Genomic DNA, 27,429 nt, shown 5'->3' with positions numbered 1-27,429 from the left:
AAGCAATGCACGAAACTTGACCCTTGTACTCGTCGTTGACTATTCTTGGTATATGCTTTGCATGAAAAATGATATCGATGGTGTGACCCCGGACTAGACACACCTATGTGACTGAATGTTATGTTTCTTGAAACAGAGATGTTATTCTCTCATGTAGCATCTAATTTTTCTCTTCAAGGGGAGAAGAGTTGAATTGGCTGAAATTGACGGCCAATATTTGATGATATGGAATCACCAACAACTAGTACTCCTTAGGCTTCCCAATCAATCACTAAGGAACCAACAGAGCTGAATATAGAGGAACCAAATATAGAATTGATAGAGTCTTACAATGTATCTACTGAAGCTGAACAAACACCTCCCACTTTATGCTATCCAACGACCTATCTCCGAAGAATATAGCTGAGTAAGCTCTCATGTCACTCCTAACACTACATATGTTGGTTATAAGTTATCTTTCAGGCAAAATCGTGGAAAACCCCAGAATTGATACTTTCTTGATGTAGAAGATCCAAAATTTAAATATCCAATTGCTAATTATGAGTCCTCAAAAAGGCTTTTTGAACATCTCAAGAATTTTAGTAATGAACTTTCCTCACTCTATATTCCCACAAGTGTTGATGAGGCGTTGAAGGACCCAAGGTGGGTTCAAGCCATGAAGGGATAGATGGATGAACTATCGAAAAATAAGATATAGATTCTTGTTCCGTTGCTTGAAGGTCAAAATATAGTGGGATGTAAATAGGTGTTCTCCATCAAGTACAAAGTCGATGGATCTGTTGAAAGATATAAAGTGAGGCCAATAGCAAGAGGCTATATGTAAACGTACGACATCGACTATCAAGAAACTCTGTCTCTTGTGGCCAAGCTGAATACAGTTAGGGTTTTGCTATCTCTTGTAGCCAATCTAAACTGGTCATTGCATCAATTTGATGTAAAAAATCTTTCCTCCATGGCGATATTGAAGAAGAAATTTAAATGGATGTCCCTCTAGGATATATAACAACTTCAAAAGCTAAGGTTGTTTGTAAGTTACAACGAACCTTGTATGGCTTGAAATAGTCTCCTCAAGCTTGGTTTGGACAATTTAGTTTTGCATTGGGGAGATATGGCTTCCAACAAAATAATTCTGACCATACTCTATTCCTGAAACACAACAAAGGCGAGGTGTTATAGCATTGATGGTCTATGTTGATGATATGATCGATATTAGAAATGATCCAAAAATGATAGCAAGACTAAGAAAATTTGATAATAGAGTTTGAGATGAAGGATATGGGAGACTTTAAATTTTATTTTTTTTAAGGAATTGAAGTGGCGAGATCGAAGAAGGGCATATTTCTTTCTCAACGAAAATATGTTCTAGACTTATTATCTGAGTTTGGACTATTACACTGTAAGCCCGCAGACATACCAATAGTCCAAAATCATAATAGACTTGGAGAATATCCAAACCAAATATCAACGGACAAAGGAAGGTACCAGAGTTTGGTTGGAAAACTTATTTATCTGTCACATACACGGTCGGATATTGTTTATGCGATGAGTGTAGTAAGTCAATTTATGCATTGCCCGAGTAAAGATCATATAAATGTAGTAATTAAAATCCTTTTTGATATATAAAGTCTTCTCCAGGTAGAGGACTCATTTTCTCAAGAAATGATCACTTAGGAGTTGAAGGTTATACAAATGTAGACTGGGCAAGAAACATTTCATATATAAATTTGACCTCGTGCTACTTCACATTTGTTGGAGGAAATCTGATCACATAGAAAAATAAAAAATAGAAAGTGGTGGAATTATCAAGCGCAGAAGCTGAGTTTCGTGGAATGGCTAAAGGTCTTTGTGAGTTTTTCTGGCTAACTGACTGAACTCAATTTTGCCCTAACTAATGAGATGAATTTATTTTGGGATAAAAAAGCTACCATTAGAATTTCCCAAAATCCTTTCAACATGATGGGACGAAATATGTAGAAGATCGACATTTCATCAAATAGAATCTTGAGGCAAAGATAATCTGTTTTCCATTTGTGAAGTCCGAAAACCAATTGGCAGACATACTCACAAAAGGGGTGTGTAGTAAAGTTTTCCACAACTCACTTGACAGGTTGGCCACCAGTGATATATAGCATCAACTTGAGGGGGGTGTTGGCGTGAGTTACTCCTCCAAAGCAATTGAAAGAGGATATTTAGGAATCCAATAAGGATATTTTAGATGTCCATTTCTCAATCATAGGGTTAGCTGCCTATTTCCTATTTCAGTTAAATTACGCAAATTCTTAATGATTACCGTGTTGTTCTCTAACAAAATATGGACTATAGCTCCTGTTATATATTGTCAAAATGTGTAAAGAAATCAATGAATATACAATTATTTCCTTGCAAACTGACCATTATATGAATATTCATACATGAACTTAGGGGAATATTGTTATGCTTCTTCTAGCAAGGGTCCAAGTATGGTCATTTGGCATCCACACAGCAAACAAACCTAGACCCATGCTTGGTGTGCATCCTATCTAATAACTTCTTTGATGGGATGTCGCGTGTCATTCTATGATTGGACAATTTAACAAAAGCTATTTTTCATCCAATGAACTTTTTCTAACACATTTTTCTATCAAACATGGTGGTAAAAAGTGATGTACAAATAGCAAAATCTACAAACCTGGGCATGTACTCCACATTATTTTGCCCATATGACAATTTGGTCAAACTTCCATGAAGAGGTCAAACCTCTATAGAGAGGCTGAACCCATATGAAAGGCGAGCCCCTCATGGATAAGGCAATGTAGGTAAAGCTGATGAAGAGGATCTTCTACACGTGATCTTTTAAGATTGATTGACATGACAACTCACTATACCAGTCATTATCTCAATTCAACATGTCAAGTCTAACCCCTACATGTTAGACCTAGAATTGATGGTATGATGCCTATGACATGCAGCCTCGTTAGGATGAGGCCGCATGTCCCTTCATTTAATGATAATTATTTCTCCTCTTCTACTCTAAAAGTTCACACTTAGTGTTATTTGAAAGTAATGCAAGTTTGTGCTCTCAACATACGACTTTTACAATCTTTATTTCCTATTTATAATCCTGAGATCCAAATCCCTCTCACTTAAGTGGCTTGTATCTTAAATACGTCCTACACTCAAATATTTACTCTCGTAAAGGTTGACTGATTGTCGGAGTGTGCGCAACCACCTCCCCCACTCCAAAAAAGGTCATATGTGACTCACAGTTTATTTAGGTGTGCACGATAAAGGCTTGCGTGGAGTATGAGAACTGGAGACCTGTTAGCCACATCGTTCCTATAAAAATTGAGGTCAACACTCCTAATTAATCGATTTAGTTCAAAACCAAACCGTTGATGATTCACTTGAATTCAAATCGATGATTTCATTAATAGTTTCGGCTTTATAGTTTTTAGATAGTTGTTCATATGGATGAATGTTTTTTGAGTAACAAAAATGAGAGTTAACATATAAAATAATATTATACGTAAATTCAAATTTTTTCTTAATTTTTAACCAAATGCATTATTTCTCTAAAATGAGACTCAAACAAGGGATTAAATAAGAGTGGCATTTTCTTTAATGCATTTGGATTCAATTAGATTAATTTTCCTCAGAGAATCATATAATACAGTTGAAAATATTCACGATAACATATATTTTCGCAATAAATCAAGCGAAGTGAAAATGTTCATATAGTCAATCTTAAATTCATTTAGAACAAAGATTTTGTTGTTAATTATTATATGATAATATTTGAAGTGAACTCCTCATTTGATCGTGCTAAGAAAACCAACTCAAGTCTTGTCTTTTTCAAGAAATTAGTAAAAAGAATGTTGATTAGCATAATGAACAATCTATAAGATTTAAAATATTAATTGCTTTAAATAACTAAGTTGGGGCACGGCCATACTCCTAGTCTCAATCCCAAAATAATAGTGACTCACTCCTTGTGTTGTGTGTTTGTATCCAAATAATTCACTACCCGCTTTTGACAAGAATAATGAAAAACGACTATGTGAGAATTATTCACAAGATTTTGACACAGTATAGATATCTCGAAACTTGATGATCAACTGGGTCCATATGCGAACTCACGAAGATTTTGGAGGAGTATAAGGCTTTAGTGATATTGTATAGAAATTTGTTTGCGAAAATTAAACATGAATTATATTCATCATTCTACAAGTTTGTGACATTGGTCTTAATTCTTCTCGTAGCTATTGTTATGGTCGAGAGAGCATTTTCTGCGATAGATTAATGACAAAAATTGTTTGCACAATTGAATCGGAGATTAGTGATCGATTGATAATTTGATTGCATTATATTAAGAAATTTGTATTTGACAATGCTGAAAATAATGTAATCGTGAGAAGTTATTAGTATGAGTATGTGTAGAGAGCATCATATAATATCAAATGCTTTAATTTTTTTCAATTTTTTTTTACAAGTTTGATTATACCCTCTAATTCAAAATGTCTATGTCTGCTTTCTTCTCATCATTTTAATGGAAGTTCTAACAGATAACGATAAGATTGGGATTAAAATATCAACATTTTATACTTTATTTTCTAATTTAGTTATTCACTTTCTTAAAATAATTTTATATACAATTTTGATTTAAAATATGAAGTGAAAAAAAACTAAGAGCCGGAGTGGGTTTAAGGCATGTACCATATTCTACATCCCGACCTTAATCCTTCGACAGGGTGAGATGGGTGAGGCGAGGAATTTTTTTTTTATTTTTATTTTTTTTTTACCTCTACAATTTTACTGATGTGGAACAAAATTAAGATTTCTGAGCATGCAATTGCTCTGTTTAGTAAGTTGGAGACCCAATTACACAGAGTGCAAAAGATTGAGAACCTTGCTACTATTTATTATACTCCCTACTTTTTAGTTTTTATTTTTTAAACACCTACGCCCACAAATGAAGTATTAAATGGGTCCCTTAACATTCTGTAAGGCCCACACCACTTCGACACCATTCCATTATGAAACGGGTCCATTCGCACAAGATTCACTCTCGACATATCCACCGCCCTGCTCACGCTAAGCAAATCTCGATTCTAACAGAATCTTCATTAAAGAAACAAATAATAGATTAATTCCACGAATCTATATAAATTATGAAATAAGTGGACTCCTTCACACGATCAGAGTTTTATTCGGAAGATTGTCTGAACAAAAAGCATATTGCTGATAGATTTTAGACTGTTTTCTTTTAATTTTATTCTCTGATTTCGGTTTCTCTTTCTCTTTCTAGGGTTTGCTCGGATCTCTCCACTTCTCGTACGTTTTAATGAACCCTTTTGCTGTTTCGCATTATTTGACAAATTGAATTCGTTATTGCATTCTGGGAATCATTGTGATACATACTGTATGTATTTGTTTGTGTATCTTCCTTATTGCTGTCCTGTTCTGGTTTGGCTAGAGAAAGGTATTCTAATCTGTTGATGATAAAGGATAAAATTTTGTTTTCATTTTATTTTAGTGGCTTTTTTTTTTTTGGTTGATATTGGGTCGAGCTTGTGGAAATGAGTCTACTTGTATTCCTCGAAACAATGTTTTGAGACGCGAGGTAGAATATGGATATCAATTGCTAGAGTATTTTTATCCTGCTGCTTTATTTTTGTTCATAGAATTAGAAAATAGAGTGTGATTCGGCTTGGATTGGCTGTTAACAAGCCTAGGAACATATAGAACAACTCTACATTGAAGTTCCCCCTTAAAATAATGGGTTGGCATCTTCCAAGCATGGGGATTGATATGGATAAGTTATTGTAATCTGGCAACCTTAGCTCCATGCTTTGTATGTACAAGGATGTGGAGAAGTTTGGAATTGTTATGCATGCATTTTTATTTATTCTACTCTAGTATGGGTGTGTTATTTATTACAATATCTTCTCGAGTGTTTATCTGTGAAGTACCCACTTGGTTCTGAAACATTGATATGACACAGACTAATAATTGAACAATATAACCTTTAAATTGAAAAGACTGAAATGTGGAAGGCATTACTGCAACTAAATATATCTACATTTTTTATAAAAGTTGGGAGCACAACTTGTCAATGTAACATTGGCATTATGGATTATGCATCGGCTATATTCCAATGAGCAACTCCTACTTTTCTGTGTTTCGTAATACTTAAACCCTTCTTCTTTTTGCAGTTATGAAGTGTAAGTAATGTATTAAAAGTTGTTATCACGAGTAAATTGAAAAGGCTTGTCTCATTATGCTTTTTCACTTCAATAGAAGTTTAAAAGCTGAGTTTTGCAACTTGTTTTGCAAGCATCCTGAAGAAACATGCTTTAAAGTATTGTGTAGTCACTTGTATATGGGTGCATGGTAGCCATAGTTGTGTGCAAGGTGTCGGAAAAATCAAATTTTTAATCTAATATTTTCAAATGGATTATTAGATGTGTTCTAGGTCATCTATGGGGTGTACTTTAAACTTTTAGTTGTTCATTTCATTGATTTCTTTTCTGCATTCTCAGTCTCAGTATTTTATCAAACTGTAGGTGTTTGTATTTTGTTCTCTCATTCATTGATATGTTACAAGCGTAAGAGTCCAGAAGAGTGCTTGGAAGATAAGAGGATGATGGGTGTCTATAATTATATACACAGTTCATAGGAAAATAATGTTCGGGGCTTTTGAAAAGAGATTGCTGGAATGGTTTTGATTTTTATCGAATGAGCATATTCTGCCCCAGTTTCTTCTGAGTGGCAGGACTTATGAGATTGTTTCTTGGAAATGTTATGCAAAATAGAGGTTTACGTTTATACATCTGCGAGCAGAATGTTGGAAAATAAAATTTGAACAATGGATGACCATAGAGAATCCGAAGCTCTGCTCCCCAGCTGGATTAATAAAAATCCATCTGAAATGGCTGAATCGCGTCTTTTTATTATCTCTTGCATCATTGCTGGTTTGATAGGAATTCTGACTATATTATATACTGCTTTCCAGTGGAGAAGAAATATAAACTTAAGTTGGATGAAAGCCATTGCAAAGTCAAAGAAAAACCCAAAAGCACGCGACAAAATTCCTCTGGCTCCTCATACATGGGTTTTGGAATCTGTGATTCGAGGAAAAAGTTTGAACTGCTGTGTATGCTTAAAGTCTATGTCACCTTCGCAGTCTCTTGGTCCCGCGGCAGCTTCAGACACGTTTATCCACCGTTGCAGCATATGCAGTGCATCAGCTCATTTGAGCTGCTCCTCAAATGCTCAGAAGGATTGCAAGTGCGTATCAATGTTTGGTTATGGTTATGTAATGCATCAATGGGCAGTGCGGTGGACGGAGGTGACAGACCAACCTGATGAATCTTCTTTCTGTAGCTACTGTGAAGAGCCATGCAGTGGTTCTTTTCTTGGGGGATCCCCTATATGGTGTTGTTTGTGGTGTCAACGTCTTTTGCATGTTGACTGCCATGGTAGCATGTTTAATGAAACAGGTGATATTTGTGATTTGGGCCCTTTTAGAAGGCTTGTCCTATCTCCTCTTTATGTGAAAGTTTTGAAGAGTACTGGTGGATTTTTAAGTTCCCTCACTCACGGGGCAAATGAGATTGCGTCTTCTGTACGTGCTAGCATCAGAAGTCAAAGTAAGAAGTACAAACATGGAACTGAGCCCTCTGCTGATACCGGTAATAGTAGTAATTTGAGTGTGTCGTCAGCAGAAAGCACCACTGAGACTAGTACAACAGTAAATGGGTCTCATAGCATGGAAGAAAACTGCAATCAAAATGTGAATACAGAAGGAGTGGATCAAAAACAAGATGGTGAAGCAAAAGAGATGGAGAATAAAGCCAGTTTAAAAAGAAGTTCATCAAGTAATCAGAATGGTGAAGCAAAACATATGGAGAAGAAACCCAGTTTCAAAAGAAGTTCATCACTTAATCAGAAGGATGAATTTCTAGTTGGTATGAGACAGAAATATGAACTTATTGATTTGCCTCCAGATGCAAGACCCCTGCTAGTTTTCATCAACAAAAAGAGTGGAGCTCAACGAGGGGACTCACTCAGGCACCGACTGAACATTCTTCTTAATCCTGTCCAGGTCAAAGATTTAATATTACAAGTTTTTCAGCTATTTATGAGCATGCATTACTTTATATTGATTTTCCCCATCTCTATGAGGGTGTCAAATGTGTGTTTTTTGTGTGTGTGTCTTTGTGTACACTAATGGGTTTTATCAATTAGACAAACAATCCATTCAGGGTGAGCCATGTCTGCCTAATAATGATGGAACCAGGAAGAATGATCAACCGTATTGTTTTGTCAACTGTTGTTGACTTCTAAACTTGAATTTCACGCTTTTTCCACCACCCTGAGGAGAGGAGGCAGCCATGATTTTTGGATCGTCCTCATTTTCTAATGAAATATATTAAACTTAAGTTGATGATACCTTTTATAAACTTATTCTATTGTGACTAATAATCTTGAGAAACTCGTTCAAAAAAAAAAAAAAAAAAAAAGAAGAAGAAGAAGAGAACAAACTAACTTAAAACTGGTTACATTTTGGTGAGAATAAAGTAAGTGTGGGAAGGTAGCACTTTTGAACTTTCTCCATCAATGAATTTCCAAGTGAAGTAAAAAACATAGCCATTGATGCTCCAAATTTAGTTGCCTTCGTGCAACCCAAGGTGAATTAGAGATGTAGATAAATCCCATCTTGATTGCTTCTGCACGTATATGGGATTGTACCTCAGATCAAACTTGCTTAGTAGTCTCCAATTGTTGGTGATTAGGAGATTGAATTATTGGACTCAACCGTCTCAAAGGATAGATAGAAATGAACCCACCTTTTACTTTTTGACAGAACTTTATGCAAACTTTTATTTACTGTGGGGTGTTTTGTCTACCTCATCCTGATTTTTTGAATTAACTTTTAATTCTAGGTTTTTGAGTTAAGCTCGACGCAGGGTCCAGAAGTTGGTCTATATTTGTTTAGAAATGTTCCACACTTCAGAATCCTTGTTTGTGGTGGCGATGGTACTGTTGGCTGGGTATTAAATGCCATAGACAAGCAGAACTTTGTTTCTCCTCCCCCTGTAGCTATTCTTCCTGCAGGAACTGGAAATGATTTGGCTCGAGTACTTTCCTGGGGGGGCGGTTTGGGCACGGTTGACAGACAAGGAGGACTTTGCATGCTTTTGCATCACATAGAACATGCTGCAGTTACCATCCTTGATCGGTGGAAGATATCAATTTCAAACCAGCAGGGAAAACTACTCCAAGAGCCGAAGTTTATGAACAACTATCTTGGTAAGTTGGTAAATAGATAGATTTCAACTAGACCAGTTTACATGTGTTTGTAAAACATTAATAAAGCGTTTTCAATGTGCCTTAAAGATGTTTGACACTAATATTCAGTTAGCTCATGGTTTGCATAAATTGTCAGTGTGAAATTTACCATTTTTGGTGCTGAACAATGTTTAGTTTATATGCTCCCAGATGGCCAGATTATATTCCAGATTATAGTCTTACATATTTTTGTTGAGATGGCATCTTCTGGAAGGGCGAGAAGTGATTTAGTCTGACTCTAAATCTTTGATTTAACTAGTCAATAGAAGGAAGTCTGTGCTTAAGGCTCCTGCCACCAAGGTATCAATGGAGGTCTAGTGTCGGCAGCTCTGGATAGAGCTACTATGACACTTCTCGTTTACTCAGAGTTCAACTTATGGTTTATAGCCAATCCGACTCAAATTTAGGTTCCCTTCACATGAGTTGCCGTATCCAAGCGAACAACAGATTACATTTTTGAGCCTCCATGATTTTTTTTTATTATTTTTTATTTTTTTATTTTTTTTGGAGAATAAATCATATTTATTAGGGAACAATGCTAGAGTGGAAGGTAAGAGCTTCTACATATCCATCCTTTCCTTTTTTTGTTGGGCGTGGGTGTCTGGGTGGGGATGATTTTATCTATTTCCAAATTTGAAGTCCTAACTTGATTCCTACAATTATTCGAGTAAAAGGTCAAAGCTTTATGTTTGTAAGCCTTTTCAACTGTACACCTAGGAGTATGATACAGAGTGAATGGTTAGCAATCTTGCAAAATATCACTATATAGGGTAAAATTGATTTGCCCAAGTGCAAACTCAGATATAAATGACTAGGATAGACAAAATTACATCTTCAACTTGATACACTCGCCCTCTCGCACAGACATGGACACACACAAGCACTCAGAGAGAGTTTTACAAACTGTGGTACTTCTTTCTGGCTTTCTTGTTCCTGTCCAAGACTATCTCCAAGAGAAATATGATCAAAGCTGACTATTTCTTATCTATGATCTCCCTTCTTGCCTTTTGGGTCAGAATCTGAAACTCTAGTCGATGCAAACAAATTCTGTTCTAACAAAAACTAGATCTCTTGAAAACAATACTGAACTCACATATAGTTCATGTGCATAAAAACCAGAAACTGATGACTTCCTAGCAAGAGGAAAATGCTAAGACATCAGGATTATTCATTTGATCTTGGAGAGAAGAAGTGATTTTGTGGCCGGAATTTGCTCTATCCGAGCACTTGGTCAGAATATGGAGGAAGGCAATTTACTGTTTTCTCTGTTCTTCTTTATCTTGAGAATAGCGAATAGGTGAAAAATTATGATCGCATTCATATTGTGGGGAAAAAATACAAGTTTTGGATTTCTCTATTGATGTGTCTGGAATTTCCTATCCCAGACACGGATAGAGATAATCTGTGCAATCAGTAGTTACTACTTTCCGCTGTTATTGATCCTGAGATGAGCAAATTAGGATAAGTGAGTATGAACTCGTAACATATTAGAGAAAATTAAAAACAGGGGAGGTATCTGGTCATGTCTGGATTTCCTGTTCCAACGAGTGACAGCTAATAATTGCAGTCTGAAGTCACATGAAGCCATGCTCTTTTGGGCTGTTTGGTCTCACTTATTGAGCAGTAAATAATCGTTTTGGAGGACAGAAACACATATTTATGTTTCTTCGGGATATATTTCTGTGTGTATGGCTAGGGGTTGGCTTTAAAGGAAGATATATCCTATGGGAAAGAACCTATATAATTTCTTTGCCTAATTTAAGCATGCAACCTTGTGTATATTTGCTTGATATCTTATCATTATGTAGTGTTGGTATTCGTTATGGCTCTTGTTATTGTAGGAGTTGGATGTGATGCAAAGGTTGCTCTCGAGATCCATAATCTGAGGGAGGAGAACCCAGATAAGTTTTACAATCAGGTACAATGATGTTTTTTATTTTCTTCCTTCCGTTGTGATTTAGAGTGCCAGATGGGTATTTTGGATGGACAGTTTTCAAATATGTTTGCCAGAACAGATGCATTTATGGATGACTTGTGTCTTTGTCTAGCATAGTCTAAGCTTCAGTCTTGAATTAATCAAGTGGCTTTTTTTAATATTTCTTTTTAATGGTAGCAAATGGCCTTGTGACTTTATGCGTAGTCATTTATGTTAATTTAACAGTTTGATGTAGACACTTGGAAAATATTGAGAAGCAGATTTCAATGTTTATGTTGCTCTTTTAATTTGTGCACTGCAGCTATATACACTTTAAGATGTCATAAATGACCACTTTTTGCCCCTTCTTTCATTTAATAAAATTTTAAACAATTGAGCATCTTTCTGAAATGTTCAGTGGAACCTTTTTGTCAGTCTTGTTCAGAGTACAAACTAGGATTATGGAATTCCATCTTTCCTCCAAAATGTTATTTTATTTAGCTTCCCCCTCAATTTGCCTAATGATAGTTCTTTTTTTTTTTCTTTTTTTTTCTGCTGCCACCATTACTGCAGTTCATGAATAAAGTTCTTTATGCAAGAGAAGGTGCCAAGAGTATAATGGATAGGACTTTTGCAGACTTCCCTTGGCAAGTACGCTTGGAGGTTGATGGCGTCGAGATTGAGGTTCCTGAGGTGGGTTTAATAGATTTTTGTGAGCTAAATATGGCGATAAATTGTAGTATGAATCTGCTTCTCTGAACTTATTTGTATTTGTCACTTGGAATAATTAATCTTTCAAATTGCACACGCTACTCCATTTCATTTTTCCCTTAATTGTTGATGGTTTTCTTTCATTCTTATTGATGTTAAATTTGTATTTGTGTATCAATTTCTTAGATATTAATATTTATTTTGCTCACCCATCACCCACCACTGTTCTAACAATTAAATTCAACCTATCTCGCTAAAAATATGGTTCATTTTTAATTAATTCAGGATGCAGAGGGTGTCCTTTTAGCTAATATTGGAAGCTACATGGGTGGTGTAGACTTGTGGCAGAATGAAGATGAGAGCTATGATAATTTCGATCCCCAATCCATGCACGATAAAGTGCTTGAGGTTGTCAGTATTTCAGGTACATGGCACCTTGGAAAGCTTCAGGTATGTTTGTTCAAATGCTTACAGACAATATGGATGTCGTCAGTTAATTTTTTTTCATGTTGTTACTGTGAAAATTCAGTGGTAATTTAATCAGTTGAGCGAATGTGAGACATGCTTTAGAGCATATATGCTTTTCTCAGCAGATTATTTCAATCAAATTGATAGAAGTATCCAAAAAAGAGGTCAAGATCGCCAGAGTTCTTATAAATTGTTCTTTGTTTTTTTACTACAGGAACCTGTTGATGTTCTGAATAAAAGAATTTTTGAGATATATTTATTGTTCAGATTAGGACCATCCACTACTGAATTGGGGTTTCAGTTTTCTCTTAATGGAAAGCCAGTTTACAGTATATGTTTCTGTGGACAGGTGGGTCTATCTCGAGCTCGTAGGCTGGCACAGGGGCAGTCAATTAAGATTCAGCTTTTTGCTGGTTTGCCTGTTCAAGTAGATGGGGAACCATGGTTTCAACATCCTTGTACATTGACTATATCACATCATGGGCAGGTTTAATGCTCTCTCGCCCTCCCTTTCTTTACTCTGCACCCGCAAAATTAGTGATAAAGTAACTAAATAACTAAAAGCAGAGTAGAAGCTATTGGTTAAAGGCTGGAAACATTGAAAGGGCAGCACAATCATTTGGATCACTGATTAGTGCCTCTTAAATGAGGCAGTATTCTACGTGGGACAAGTCCCCTGTTTTATGAAATTGTTGATGGCTATGGTCAACTGTTTAGTACAGCATTTTCCTCATGGATCTATATTTGTGATTTACGTATAAGATGTCATATTCTGTGAACATGGAGATGTATAACATCCGTGTTTTCTGCTTTGTGTGATTCGTACTAGGCCTTCATGCTGAAAAGAGCAGCAGAGGAACCTCTTGGTCATGCGTCTGCCATAATTGCTGATGTCCTCGAGAACGCTGAAACCAACCACGTGATTAATGCAACTCAGAAAAGGGCATTGCTTCAAGAAATGGCACTTAGACTATCCTAGAGGCTTACTTCGTGGTTTTGTATCACCACCTTTTCTTCATTGCCTATCCACTGTTTCGTGTGTAATGTTGACGAAAAGGAAACCAAGTGCTTCTAGCTGAAACTTGTTGTACATGAAACCTTGATTATCATCAAGGTAAGGAGAGGCAAATTTTGGTGGCTGCGTTATATGTAGAGAAATGCATTATGTATACTTCTTTAGAGTGCGTTTGATTTGCCGATTTGAGGTCGTTTTCAGTTTTGAAATACTCAAAACATGTTTTGTATTTTATTCTCAAAAATGAAAGCAAGGAAAATTTTACACCATAAAACGAAAAATTGTCTCTTGGAAAAAACTCAACAAGGAAAATGAATTTAAAAAAATTTCAAATTAAAATAAATAATAAAATCACACAAAGCCTACCTAAATACAACTTTAAAATTTATATATTTTTTTATTACATATTAGCATAAAATTGATATGTCTTACAAAACAATCAAATTAATTAGCATAAAATTGATACGTCTTACAAAATAATCAAATTAATTGAAAAAAAAAAGTCATAAAACTATTTTTAAAATTTTTAAAACCGAATGTGTTTTCTATTATTTTGTTTTGAAAAAGTTTCTCAGAGAGACAATTTTTCGGAATGACAAACTAAACGTTTTTTCTGCTTTCAAAATAAAAAAATAGAAAAGCAAATCAAATGCAACCTTAACGATTGGTTAGGACTTGGTTGCTAATCGTGTCTATGAAATGAGTCACTTAAGAATTTGGCATGAGTTATGGAATCAGAGCCAGAGATGGGTTGAAAGATGAAGTTGACCAATTTGGTCTGTTTGAAAAGTTAGATGAGTGGTGTGAAAAGTCGGATTGCATTCTATAGGGCGATTGTCTTGTGGTGCAGATTCCTCCCTTCTTAGGTCTAAAGTCTATGCGAGGGGAGTCCTCAAGCGATACTGTAGTGAATTAATTTTGTTTCATTTTGCATGAAAGGTGAACTCAAGTTGTAATAGGAGTGGACCATGTTCCTTGTTTCTGCACTGCTGCTTGGCAAGACGGGATGGAGCAGGACAGGATGGGAAGACTCGTGGTAGGATTTGGGTGAGATATTTTATCATCACTATATAACTTAGAGGCTCGAGCAGTAGACTTAAATGGTTGCTCATGTAGGATGTCTATATTATAGTATTAGAATAGAGAGATTCAAAGATGGGAAAGAGTTTGAATTGTTCCTTTATAAAAAAAAAAAAATTCTAACGAGCATCATTATATTTACTACATTCTAGCTATTTTATACGATTGACAGGCATTGTGGCTACTTTATATGCTTGAAGAAGTTGGTGAATAAAAAAAAAAAAAAATTTGATTTTTTAATAATTACTTGAACTAAAAACGCCATCTGATGTCATAAGGAAAACAAAATAAAAAGTTAGAAATCAATTTAGCCTTCATTTGACAACATTTAAATTATTCATAAATTGTCTAATTTTATTTTCAATCACAATTTAAATGAATTCACCAATAGTATTCAGTTATCCACTCTTCATGTCTCTTTATGTATGAATAAACTGTTTATAAATTCTTCTCAAACGGATGCTAGTTTATTTTGAAACTACAAACAAAAATACTACCTAAATAATAGATAAGGACCTTGGCTGCTATTTTTCCTGTCATGTAATAATATCTGAAAAAATGACACATGTACTAAGAGCTTGTTTGGTACAAATTTTAAGTTAATTAAAGTCAATTTTTTTACTATTATTTCACTATTTCAGTTGTCATTTTTGAATTTTTCTTTCACATGTAGGATTCAATTTATCTCTAACGGTCAAAAATTAATTATCAAAATTCCTATCAAACATACACTAAGTTTGATTTAAACAAAAGAGTAACCATGTTCGATGCCCATTTATGGAAGGGGTGAAAATGTATCCACTTACAACAAATAAAATAAATAACGCTTATTCGAAAAATTTTCATTAATCTTCTAGCACTCTCATTCAATTACATCATAGTTTTTCTCAATCCTTTTACTAGTTTCGCCGCCTATTATTAATTAAATCTAGAAAATCCATCAAATTGCTCCAAATTTCCAACCATAACCTTTAAGGCAAGCAAGCTACTCTATTTCAATTCATTATTTTTGGCTTAATATGCGATTTTATTTTATTTTATTTATTATTATTATTTTGGAATCTCCAAGTCTCTCAATTTTGAATTAAATTGAAATTCTAGTGACTAAATTGAGACAAAATAAACCTGAGTGATCAACTTGAAATTTAGCCAAGACTTTAATGACCAAAGGTGCATTTTACCCGTTTGGGCACCCCTTCTTACAATCTGTATTTTTGATGTCCTCTTCCCGATTTTCTTCCTCTGCGCAACGGGTTTTACAATTTCTGCTTCCGGTAATCGCTGTATTGTGAATCCTTTTTACGATTCGCGGTATCAGTAATTGCCAATAAGGTAACTTATTTAAATTTCTGTTCGCTTTTATACTTGCCGCTTGATGACTGTCTTTTTAATTGTGTTCATAAATTGCATTTGTGAATGATTCTTTCTCCCTCTAATTGGTATATTATTGAATTTATTACTATGGTATAGTTAATGAGTTGGGCGTTCTTACCCCTTTTTGCTTAGTATTGGGTCTCTGAAAGATGGGTTTCAATTTAAAGCTAATTAGGAGTTTCCAATCCAGTTGAGACATTTTTGTTTAATTTCATATTAATTGTTAAGTGTACTATTTAGTTCTATTTATGTATTAATTTATTCCCTTTAGGCTGTCTAGTAAGAAAATTAAAGATAAGTGAGAATTATCATTTCATGTTTTACAAGAAAGAACACACACGTTTTTACAAGAAAGAACACACACGTTCCTCAATTCATCCTTATCCCTATACGAGTTGATGTAAATTAAATAATGATCATAGGTTACAGAACTGGCACCTTCCTAAAATCCAGATGCAATTTGCTGCTGTAATCCCATGTATTCAGCATACATCAAGGGGATAACGACTCATTCCTTCTTATGCAGACTGATGGATAATGGCACATTCCTTTAGCCTGTAAATTGATTGATGACTAATGCCTCTTCATTCTTCCGGGATCATATAGTACTTAATTTTATGTTGATTATGCAGATTTGTCTGATTTGACATGAATTATATTGGCTGTGATTTTCTCATAAACAATAAAGCTATTTTTTAATGTTCCAAAATGCTAGGGTTTTTTATAATATGGTTGTAATAACTCACATAACACAAAGCTGTATTTAACAGTTCATGTATAATATATTTACTCTAATATATTCAGAATGTCGAACATTGAGTGTTTGTCTCTATTATTATATTCAGAGTACGTAGGTTAACCTGAGCTTTTTGACCTTTTGCTTTTCTATCAATACAGTGAAAAATGGTGGATTTGACGACATGGGTTTCAGATAAACTGATGTCTCTTTTGGGGTATTCTTAACCAACTGTTGTTCAATATGCGATAACCTTATGTAAGTTTTCTTTAACAAATACCTGTATTACGTACAATGCTTATTATGGGTATGTGGCAGCTATTGTCATACATGTATTTTCATTGGGAATTCTTTTTTATTTTCTTCTCTGTTTTACTGCAGCTAAAAAAGCTTCATCGCCTTCTGAGATTGTCAATCAACTGATAGATCTGGGAATCTCATCTTCTGATCAAACACGTTTGTTTGCCCAAGAAATTTTCACTAGAGTTGAGCATAAGACTTCCGGACCAAATGTTAGTGTTTATTGGAATTCTAGTATTTCAAATTCATATTAATAGATATCATTATTTTTAAATATATATTATTATTCTATCCTTATATTGTTATATATGCTGGGTTGGTATAGCTATACCAACGACAAGAAAGGGAAGCGATGATGCTGGTGCGAAAGCAGAAGACTTACCCACTTTTGGAGGATGATGACGACAATGAAGATACTGTTTCAGTGGCTTCCCAGTCAAAAAAGGAGGACTCTCATAACAAAAAGTTTAGGAAGAGGAGTGAAACTCAGAATGACTCAGATGACGAGGCATATATCTTATACACTTACTGCTAGAGTTTGGTTTTGTTTCTTATGGTAAGCTTCTTCATTGGTGCTGCTTGTATTGACAAGATACTTTGTTTTGATTGAATGTGATTATGCAGGTAGTAGGAAATGGTGAAGAAGAAAAGGCGAGTAAAAAGACGAACTTCTGAGGATGAAGATGATGCGTCTTATAAAGAACTTGAACGAGCATATATTGTTAGGTCGAACCCGAAGGTCCATTGGCAATTCATATATAAATTACTGAATATAAAAGTATACGGAAATGGACCACCTGTACAAAAGTATCTTATATTGATTTGATAAGAAGAATTTTTGAAAGACAAAATCCAAAATTTCGTTCCAAATCTTTACTTTTTCCTCCCCTTCTCTTTCTCTGCCGTGACTATGTTTATTTTCTGTGGTGAAATAATGAGAATTCTTACAGTATTTATAGTTGTAATTCTCAATAGAGTTTGTATGCAACTAGAATTAGAAAATCGTATAATACGTGGAATTTGAATAAGAATTGGTTTTAAGTATAAAATTAGGATAGGAATGGGTTTTACTTTATAGAGTATACTAGTCAACCGATTCTAATCATATAGTTATTTTAAAATGGGACACATGGAAGAATTGGAATTTAGTTGCGTTTGACTTGGAATACCACCGTTAGAAAAGTAGAAAGAGTAATGGAATTTCTGTTAAAATAGGTTTAGAATTTATCATTATCAAAATCAACTAATGAGTTTGTAGAATTTATCTTCATCAAAATCAACTTATGATTAAACTTTATCAAAATCAAGTTAAGATTAAAATCAGAACGTTACATGCATATACACGTGGCTTTAAATCATAAAATAACTTAATCAATTAATATTTAATCTTGTTTACTCTAAATTGGATCTAACTTATTTGAATTAACTTTTTCTCGAGTTATAAAATGAATCCAATATTGATATACTAAAACTCGCTCAATCAAAATAATTACTTGGCCCAAATAAAATTAAAATTAATAATATTTTACTATAATCCTTAAACTTCCAAAATTATATAAAAAAAATCTAGAACAAATAATTTTATTTGATAAAATTTTCGTGGTGTTACAATCCTCTTTTTTCTTTTTATTTTTTTCATTAACTTGTCTTTTTATGCTGTCCATTCTCATGGAGTTAGAAGACAAAATTATGTACCTTGGTCATGGGAATTGCTCAGATGTTATAGGACAAAGTGCTTTGGTCCCATATCCGTTAGCAAAATTAAAGATTATGATTTGCCAAATGAATGGTTTAAAATGTCATGTAAATTTGTTGTTTCTGGGTTAATGAGGAATTAATAATTTTACCAGAATGAATAATTTGAAATGTTCTGTATACGAGTTTCTGGGCTAAGAATGGGGGATGTAAGTTTGCAATCCTATATTTAATTACTTTTTTTTTTTTTAATTAAAGCAAAACATCAACATGACCTCAGCAAGTTATCCTATATTTAATTAGTTTCCACGTTTTATGTTCAATTTGGGCTTTACTAAACTGCTCACCAGTGCCCTCCTTTTTCCCTAGTTGTTACCTTGACATGTTGAATTTGTAGTAGCAATGTGTTTCTGTTTCTGAATGTTAAATGATACACTGCATAGCGCACCATGTCTATTTGAGGAACTGAATAAAGTTTTAACGTGTACTTCTTTGGGGTATATAATTCAAGAAATGTTTGAATTAGCGTAGAATAGCACTTGTGCTTTTCTTTCTTTAGCAATAATACTCGACATTGGACCCTGAGTATTCATTTCAGCAAGCTTCATTCTGAAATGCTGAAGAAATTATTACTTGAGAAAGTGTATTTTGGACAAGGGATGTTTTCTTGGGCCTTCCTATGTGGAAATTTGTATTCCCCCTTTTGGGCAGATAGTAGTTATTCATAATTGTATTCTGGACTTCCATCTAAATCTATAAGAAATGTTAACTCTTGATATAGTAAGTTTTATGGATCATATGACTGGTTAACTATTATATTTAATATACTTAGGCAGATTAGTTTGGCGAATTGGAGCCTACTCTTGAATCATGTTTACAGTTGATGGGACGATCGATGCATCTCCACTTACACGACATTTATTCTCATTCTTTCTAGTAAATGTAAAAAAAAGTTGGGAGTTTCTATAGCCTACAGCTATTCTGAAGTAAATGGAACTTTCATTGGCTGACATCGATAACTTCTCTGTGACAGATTGGATGTACCCAGCCACGTCGTGTAGCTGCTATGAGTGTTGCTGCTCGAGTTTCTCAGGAAATGGGTGTTAAACTTGGACATGAGGTTTGCTTACTGCATTTACCATATAGCTGTTTTAGGTGGTTTTTGATGCCTGCTTATTGATAATTATCTGGTTCATTGACTGAAATGCTCCCATCAAACTGCCACTGCTAAAACATTTTGCCTTTAGCTATAGATCTACAAACCCAAAGGCACTTATTTCAATGAGCAGCACCTGCAGTTTATTCACATGCATTGATTATGATATTGCTTTTATGTCCTGAAAAGCTTTAATATAGGATTTGCATGATTCTGTCATATATTTTTGCTCCGGGTTAAAAAAAAAAAAAAAAAATTGCTCTGTCATTGAACTTATAGGAATCCTTTCAAATGGTCCATGGACATTAAAAGTTCAATGTTTAGTCACTAATGTTTATAATGTATGCCCCGTTAGTCACACAAATCGATTCAGCAAGTACAAACCAACATTGACGTTGATTTGGCTCGCTGAATGCTTAAAAACAACTTTGTTCATAAAAATTACCTCGAATCGGACAATTAATGTCCACTTTTATATTGTGTATTTTGTTTTGTTTGGTCATGTAAGTTCTGATTGATCATAGGTGGTTAGAAGGGAGCAAACATCAGTTTTTTTTTGGACAATTAACACCCCCAGTCTCGCCATATGCTCGCTATTAGCCAAATCAGCCTCACCATTAGTGTCTGTGGATGGAATCAATTTCAATGGCTAATCCAGTTAAGATTATAAAGTTCTGTGATTAAATATTCATATTTAAAGTTAAAAGGACCATCTGTAAGCATGCCTGTAAGTTGGACCAGGTTTGTAACCCTATTTTGCTCAAACAATTTTTTGGTTTCATTCCATTTGTTGCCTTGGTCATAGTACGTTCTATGGGGTTTACTTGCAATAATGCTTTTGATATCAGTTTTTGGCTGCCAGATATGCTGTGGTAACCACTGTCATTTCTTCTTTCAGGTTGGCTACTCCATTCGTTTTGAAGACTGCACTTCTGAAAAAACAGTTTTGAAATATATGACCGATGGAATGCTGTTGAGGGAATTTCTTGGTGAACCAGATCTTGCAAGTTACAGGTTTGTGCCAGATTTTACAAGTGAAAATGCTACAATGTCATGAATGATTTACCTGACAGTTACTGAAAATTTCTTCAGTGTAGTGATGGTGGATGAGGCCCATGAACGGACACTTTCAACAGACATGTTATTTGGATTGGTTAAGGCAAGTAATGAATTAGTTCTCTTTTTTCTTTCATTCCTTGGGAGAATGGATTCTACTTAATGGTTAGGTTATTGACTCGAAACATCTGAATTGTTGCAATGTAATAGACATACTAAAATTTGAGTTTCCCTGAACTCTTGTTAGCCTACCATTTGTTTCCAAAATATTCTGGTGCCATACCTGTCAAATTATTTGTGCAACGTCTTCAATATTTGCATATTCAAGGAGTCCTTGTCCTGGAGGAAATTTTGTTTTCCTATTTATGCCTGTCTTGGTACCGTATATCGTATTTGCCTACAATCAGTTTTTTCCTGTCTCACTCAGTTGCTTCTCGTGTGGTAGGATATTTCTAGGCTCCGTCCTGAACTCAAATTGCTCATTTCAAGTGCAACCCTTGACGCGGAGAAGTTCAGCGATTATTTTGATTCTGCTCCTATTTTTAAAATACCTGGAAGGCGTTTTCCAGTTGAAATACATTATACCAAGGCACCAGAAGCTGATTACTTGGATGCTGCGATTGTAACCGCTCTGCAGATCCATGTAACACAGCCGCCGGGTGATGGGGGTATACTAGTCTTCTTAACTGGGCAAGAGGAGATTGAAACTGCCGAGGAGATTCTTAAGCATGGGACTAGAGGATTTGGCACCAAAATAGCAGAGCTCATCATATGTCCGATTTATGCAAATTTACCAACAGAGCTGCAGTAAAAAATATTTGAACCCACTCCTGAAGGGGCACGTAAAGTTGCCCTAGCTACAAATATTGCTGAAACATCATTGACAATAGATGGGATCAAGTCCGTCATCGATCCAGGATTTTGTAAGATGAAGTCTTATAATCCTAGGACGGGAATGGAATCGTTGTTGGTCGCTCCAATCTCAAAGGCATCAGCTAATCAGCGAGCTGGTCGATCTGGGAGAACAGGTCCTGGGAATTGCTTCCGGTTGTTCACTGCATATAATTACTACAATGATTTGGATGACAATACCGTCCCAGAAATACAGAGAACCAACTTGGCTAACGTTGTCCTCACTTTCAAGAGCCTTGGCGTTAATGATCTGCTGAACTTTGACTTTATGGATCCCCCACCATCTGAAGCTTTACTGAAGGCCCTGGAAATGCTGTATGCTCTGAGTGCACTTAACAAGAATGGTGAGTTGACGAAAGTGGGTAGAAGGATGGAAGAATTTCCCCTTGATCCTATGCTCTCGAAGATGATTGTGGCTTCTGACAAATACAAGTGCTCTGATGAGATCATATCTATAGCGGCCATGCTATCTGCTGGAAATTCTATCTTCTATCGGCCTAAGGACAAGCAAGTGCATGCTGACAATTTTCACATGGGAAATGTTGGAGATCATATTGCATTGCTCAAGGTTAGTCTCTTGCGTTTCCTCCCATGCTGTTTCTCGTATTCTCTTTTGTTTGATGTAGCAGCATGACATGTTCATACTTGTCTTTTTTTTCTCGTAATATATGCCTACGCAAAACAATGATGAAGAGAACACCCAAAAAGTGAACTGTGCACGCGTTTTTGAAGTAAACTTGTGATGTGAGTCTGTAATAAATGCTTTACCGAACAGCCGTAATTTCTTTTCACTTGCAATTCTTTTTCTTTTTGATAAGATACACAATTTCAAAATCATTAGTGTGTAATGTAATGGCATTTTCCTAGTGTATCTTTGAATTAATTGCATTGGGTTATCTTCACCTCCAATTCGAAATAGTGATCCTCTTGTTACTGTTACTGTGTCAGGTTTATAGCTCTTGGAAGGAAACCAACTTTTCAACTCAATGGTGTTATGAGAATTATATCCAAGTATGTTCGGATAGTTTAGTTTTGCCGTCTATGAATGTATAATTTTTAAAGTGTAGATTTATATGCAGTTGCACCTATGATGGTCTTGTAATTTCTGGAGTTGTGGTCGATTAATTCAGAATATCAGATGATATGAGGCCGTTAGCAATGACTTGGCTTGACTTGGTTTATGCTTGTAGTATATAAACTTTACTGTGTGAAAATGTGACTTTTTGGAACAATTAAAATGGAAAGTTTATGGAATTAATAAATATTAAGACATGGAATTTCATAGGTAAGCAATCAAGACTCTTTGTTTGTTCATTCTAATAATTTTGAAGAAACCTTTATTATTTAATTTCTTGCTTGGTTTATTGCCAAAATGAACTATTGATGGGAAATTTTGAATCCTTAGATGTTAATGTTTTTCATATAACAAGCCTTATTCCCAGTAAATATGTCTTCTGGTTTTCTTATTCTAGGTCAGGAGCATGAAGAGAGCTGGAGATATACGGGATCAACTGGAGGGGCTGCTCAAAGTGTTGAAATTGAGTTGATGTCAAACACCAATGATCTCGATGCAATAAAGAAAGCCATAACATCGGGGTTTTTTCCCCCCTCAGCAAGGCTGCAAAAGAACGGATCATATAAAACCGTCAAACACCCCCAGACTGTTCACATCCACCCCAGCTCTGGTTTAGCTCAGGTATAAACGTTATATTTAAATCATAATACTATATATGCTTTTTTCAATCTGTTTTAGCAGTTGTAACAGAAGATATTCAGAGATTTTGTATTAGTCTATTCTGTGATTGCAAGGTAATTTGTTTCTGATCATTTATAAAGATATTTATTGCCTGGTTGTAAAATCATTAGAACTGTCTATTGAACTGAGTCACCTCATAGCTAGATTCTTTTACTGTCTCATCTTAGAACCAGCGTAGATGTGATATAAAACCAGAATGGATTTCAAGTCTAAGCTTTATCAGGCCCATCTTGCTTAAGTTTGCTATAAAGTTAACAATATGATCTTGACTACACAAATAATATGCGTATGTATCAGGTTTCCATGGAAATTTATCTACATGTGGTGTATAGTTATTGCGTTAAATGATAAATTAAGCTAGGGAGCTAACTATAATAAACCAATAAATTGGCAGTGTTGATGAAAATTTTCCCTACCCTTGCTAGGTTCTCCCAAGATGGCTTGTCTACCACGAATTGGTTTTAACGACAAAGGAGTACATGAGACAGGTTTGTTTATTTTATTATTATTTTTTTTTCCACTTCCCCCTAAATTATATCCCCTGGTATACTATATTTGCAGGTTTGTTAATCTAGGGTTCATATGAGGAATTTGGCATGCAGGTGACACAACTAAAACCAGAATGGCTAGTGGAAATAGCTCCTCATTACTATCAGTTGAAGGATGTGGAAGATCATAAGCACTCTCTCTCCTTTTGTGTGCGCGCGCGCGCGCTCGCATTTTAATCTGCATATTTGTAGTTTAGGTAAGAACTAGCTCCCTTTACCATATTTCAGTGGTATGACAATTATTTTATCATAATGCTATTACACCAGAATTGGGATAGGTTTCCCCTATATATCAGTCCTTCAATTTCACCCCCATGTTCTGGACAAGCACCAAACACCACCCTATGGTTTTGAAATGAGCAGTTAACTGCCATGTGATTTTTTAACCTAGCTGCTTCTGTCTTATTGATACTTGACCATGAGAGAGGTTACTGCTACTGCAGTATTTAATAATGGTGTTTGTCAATAAAATCCTGTAGCATCCAGAAAAATAAAAGGAGAAAAAGAAAATCTATATTCCAATTCTCCAGATCAGCATTTTGAAGCAACCTAGTGAAAGTTTGAAGTATTGCAGCCTTACCAAGGAAGCCATCTTTAAGAAGGTTGCCCATCTTTTGGAATCCTGATCAAACATTTGCACTACCCCTGATGTTCTTGACCGCCCAAGATAATACCTAGAAAAGTTTTGATTATATATTATCTGATTATGAACTGATAGATAATTGATTTGTTTCTTGATTTCTTCGAAATATGCATGGTGATGGCTGTATTACAATAGAGAGGGAGGGAAGGAGGGCCCAAAAGTTCGAAGTGGATTAGAGGTACTGTTGTTGAGTTAGTGGTCAGGGGAAGCAGGTTCTGAAGAACTAGCTTTGCGATTTGTCACCATGGGGATGGAGATGGTTGGCATGAAATGGAGCCGAATTAGATACTTTCACAGACCATCAATCCCCAAATTAAATAATTATATTCCCATCTGGTACATTTAAGTCATTTTTGTTGAACATGCTTATGCTTTCTATTGCAAGTCTGTCGGCACGAAAAATTTAATTGGTTTAGGCATCTGCATTTTGGCTTATCAAGTATGTATTAGTAACCTGTCGAAGGAAAATTTTAAAACCCTGATTATTATCTGTCGTTATATTTTAATTTGGATTTGAAAGCATAATTAATATGCTTTTATGTTAGACATATTCGTGTTGGTGCTATGAGTTCTTAATACTTCTCTCTGCAGTGGCATCGAAGAAAATGCCTCGCGGAGAGGGTTGGGCAACCAAGGATTGAAAATTGTTAATTGCTAATGTTATGATCGAAGCCCGGTGTTATTTATAGCCAATGCACTTGCAGAGAAGGTTGCTTGCGATTTGTTTAATTGGTTGATACACTGACAAGAGTTCATGAAAGAATACTGTAAATAAAATTTTGTAGGCAAGTTGCTGAGTCCGAGGGAATCAATACATCACATTCATTTTGATTCAAGATTGTATTCGTGTATGTATATATATATATATATATATATATATATATATATATATAATATTCACATACGAATACAATAAAATTAATAATTTTTTTGGGACCGTAACAGAAGTGGGGCTTTAGGGCCAGCACTGTCGCTTGTATTGTAATAGAAATTAGGATTTTCTTGTTGTACAGTGAATGAATTGTGCTGTCTGCTTCATTTTTATAATTTGATTTACATTTAACAATTTTCCTATTGTGGATTTATTTATGGGTTTTATCGTTTTCAGTACTCTGTGCCCCTCACAAGGTCCCGTTAATTGACGTGAGGAAAGTTTTCTCAAGAGGCCTAGTTAGAGTGGAAAAGATCCAACTTCCAGTGGAGATACATTTAGTTCAATCAAGTCAGCCCAACTTTGTTTTCTTGCAAATCTGCAAGTTGTTTATATGACATACTCATCAATGTTTAAACAGCTTCTTCGTTCACCTCCCTTGGCTGGAGCCTAGGCACGTATCATTAATCCACTAGGATCGAGGCAAAGGAGATTTTGGAGAATTATATAGAAAGGATTAGGTCATTCGGCAGCTCTCATAAATTGTCCAAAACTATTTTTACAATTGTAGCGAAAATTCAGGTACTGCACATTTAGAAAGACACGATAGGTTTCCTAGACAAACCGGAGAAGAAACTATAGGTCTATTCAAGACCTATGATGTATCCCAATACCTTAGTCGACAACTAAATTGTATGAGAGAAGTTTGGCTTTTCTCGTTCTTAGGTAATTTCAGTGTAAAAACAGTTTAATTCAATTCTTTTCATGAGGTTATAATATTATTAAAAAAAACTTTCTACTGTGTTACATGAAATGTACATCACAATAGGAAGTATGAATGTGCATGGTAAATTTGCTAAAGATTTGGGATGTCACATTAGATAACGATATTTTTTGAAGATTATTATTTAGGATTTAGTATATGAGTATGGAAACTCAAATGTGAGAATAAATGGGAAACCACATAAAGTTGTCTCTTGATTAATTTTTGTAGTTCCTTAATGAATACTTCAAACCATTTATTATTATTATTATTATTATTATTATTATTATTATTATTATTATTATTATTATTATTATTATTATTATTTGTTTTGTTTGTTTTTTATTTTTTGTTTTTTTTTAAGCGTAATTCAAATTTGCTGCTCAAATTGTTGCAAGAATCCTCAATCTTGTTTAATTCGATAACTATAGTTTGATAATATACTTTTATTTGATTTCAATTGGATAAATACATTTTAATTTAATTTAGCTTTGTCCAATTTTGTTGATAGAAATGATGGTCATAAATGATGATCACGTGACCATTAGTTGACTACGTGAAATATGTAAATATTTAGTACATTTAACTACAAGTTCGTTCATTCATTAACTACAAGTTCATTGATATTCGTCACTTTAGGTATTGAAATTGGACGAAATAATCCGATTAAAATGAAATTAAAGTGTAGTATAATTATTTAATTAAAATTTTAATAAAGTATAGTCACCACAAATAAAACATACTCCGAAATTGTTTCTAAATTAACATTCACTAGCCAATAGCATCTAGGATTCACATTCTTCATTCTCATTGGGTAGATTTTCAAACGTTATCCTTCTGTAGCTCTCGATTTGCACTATAGAAATGAGAGAGAAACAATGCCAAATCATCGACCCCACCACAATGTTGATGGAAAATGTTGTTCAAATAATCAATAAGCAAATGGAGTATGGAATGAAAAATAAAGATGGTGGCTACAACATAAGCCTATGCGCCCATGCGGCCGCATGGCCATAGTCCGAAACTGGGAGGCCAATTTTGGTATAAACCATGCGACCGCATGAGATTACTCCATGCGGTCGTATGGTTGTATTTTAGTG

The 27,429-nt window shown here is 34.8% G+C and overlaps 1 protein-coding gene and 1 pseudogene across 2 annotated transcripts; both read left to right on the top strand.

Moving 5' to 3' along the window:
* The first annotated feature begins 5,016 nt into the window (after nucleotides 1-5,016).
* Nucleotides 5,017-13,641, top strand: LOC111381265 (diacylglycerol kinase 1-like). Of its 2 annotated transcripts, none has more exons than XM_023005027.1 (8): nucleotides 5,017-5,310; nucleotides 6,543-8,083; nucleotides 8,925-9,291; nucleotides 11,172-11,248; nucleotides 11,819-11,938; nucleotides 12,242-12,406; nucleotides 12,774-12,911; nucleotides 13,254-13,641. In XM_023005027.1, the coding sequence occupies exons 2-8, from the start codon at nucleotides 6,845-6,847 to the stop codon at nucleotides 13,401-13,403; spliced, it is 2,256 nt and encodes a 751-aa protein (XP_022860795.1). In that variant the 5' UTR covers nucleotides 5,017-5,310; nucleotides 6,543-6,844; the 3' UTR covers nucleotides 13,404-13,641. The 2 variants fall into 2 exon arrangements, with proteins under 2 accessions (XP_022860795.1, XP_022860796.1); XM_023005028.1 differs by having other exon boundaries at nucleotides 5,018-5,310; nucleotides 6,992-8,083.
* Nucleotides 13,642-16,791: 3,150 nt separating this feature from the next.
* Nucleotides 16,792-25,767, top strand: LOC111381270 (annotated as a pseudogene).
* The last annotated feature ends 1,662 nt before the right edge of the window (nucleotides 25,768-27,429 follow it).

Source organism: Olea europaea, unplaced genomic scaffold (assembly GCF_002742605.1).
Source record: "Olea europaea var. sylvestris unplaced genomic scaffold, O_europaea_v1 scaffold2272, whole genome shotgun sequence".
Lineage (NCBI taxonomy): Eukaryota > Viridiplantae > Streptophyta > Magnoliopsida > Lamiales > Oleaceae > Olea > Olea europaea.
This window is presented reverse-complemented; position numbering and strand designations above follow the sequence as displayed.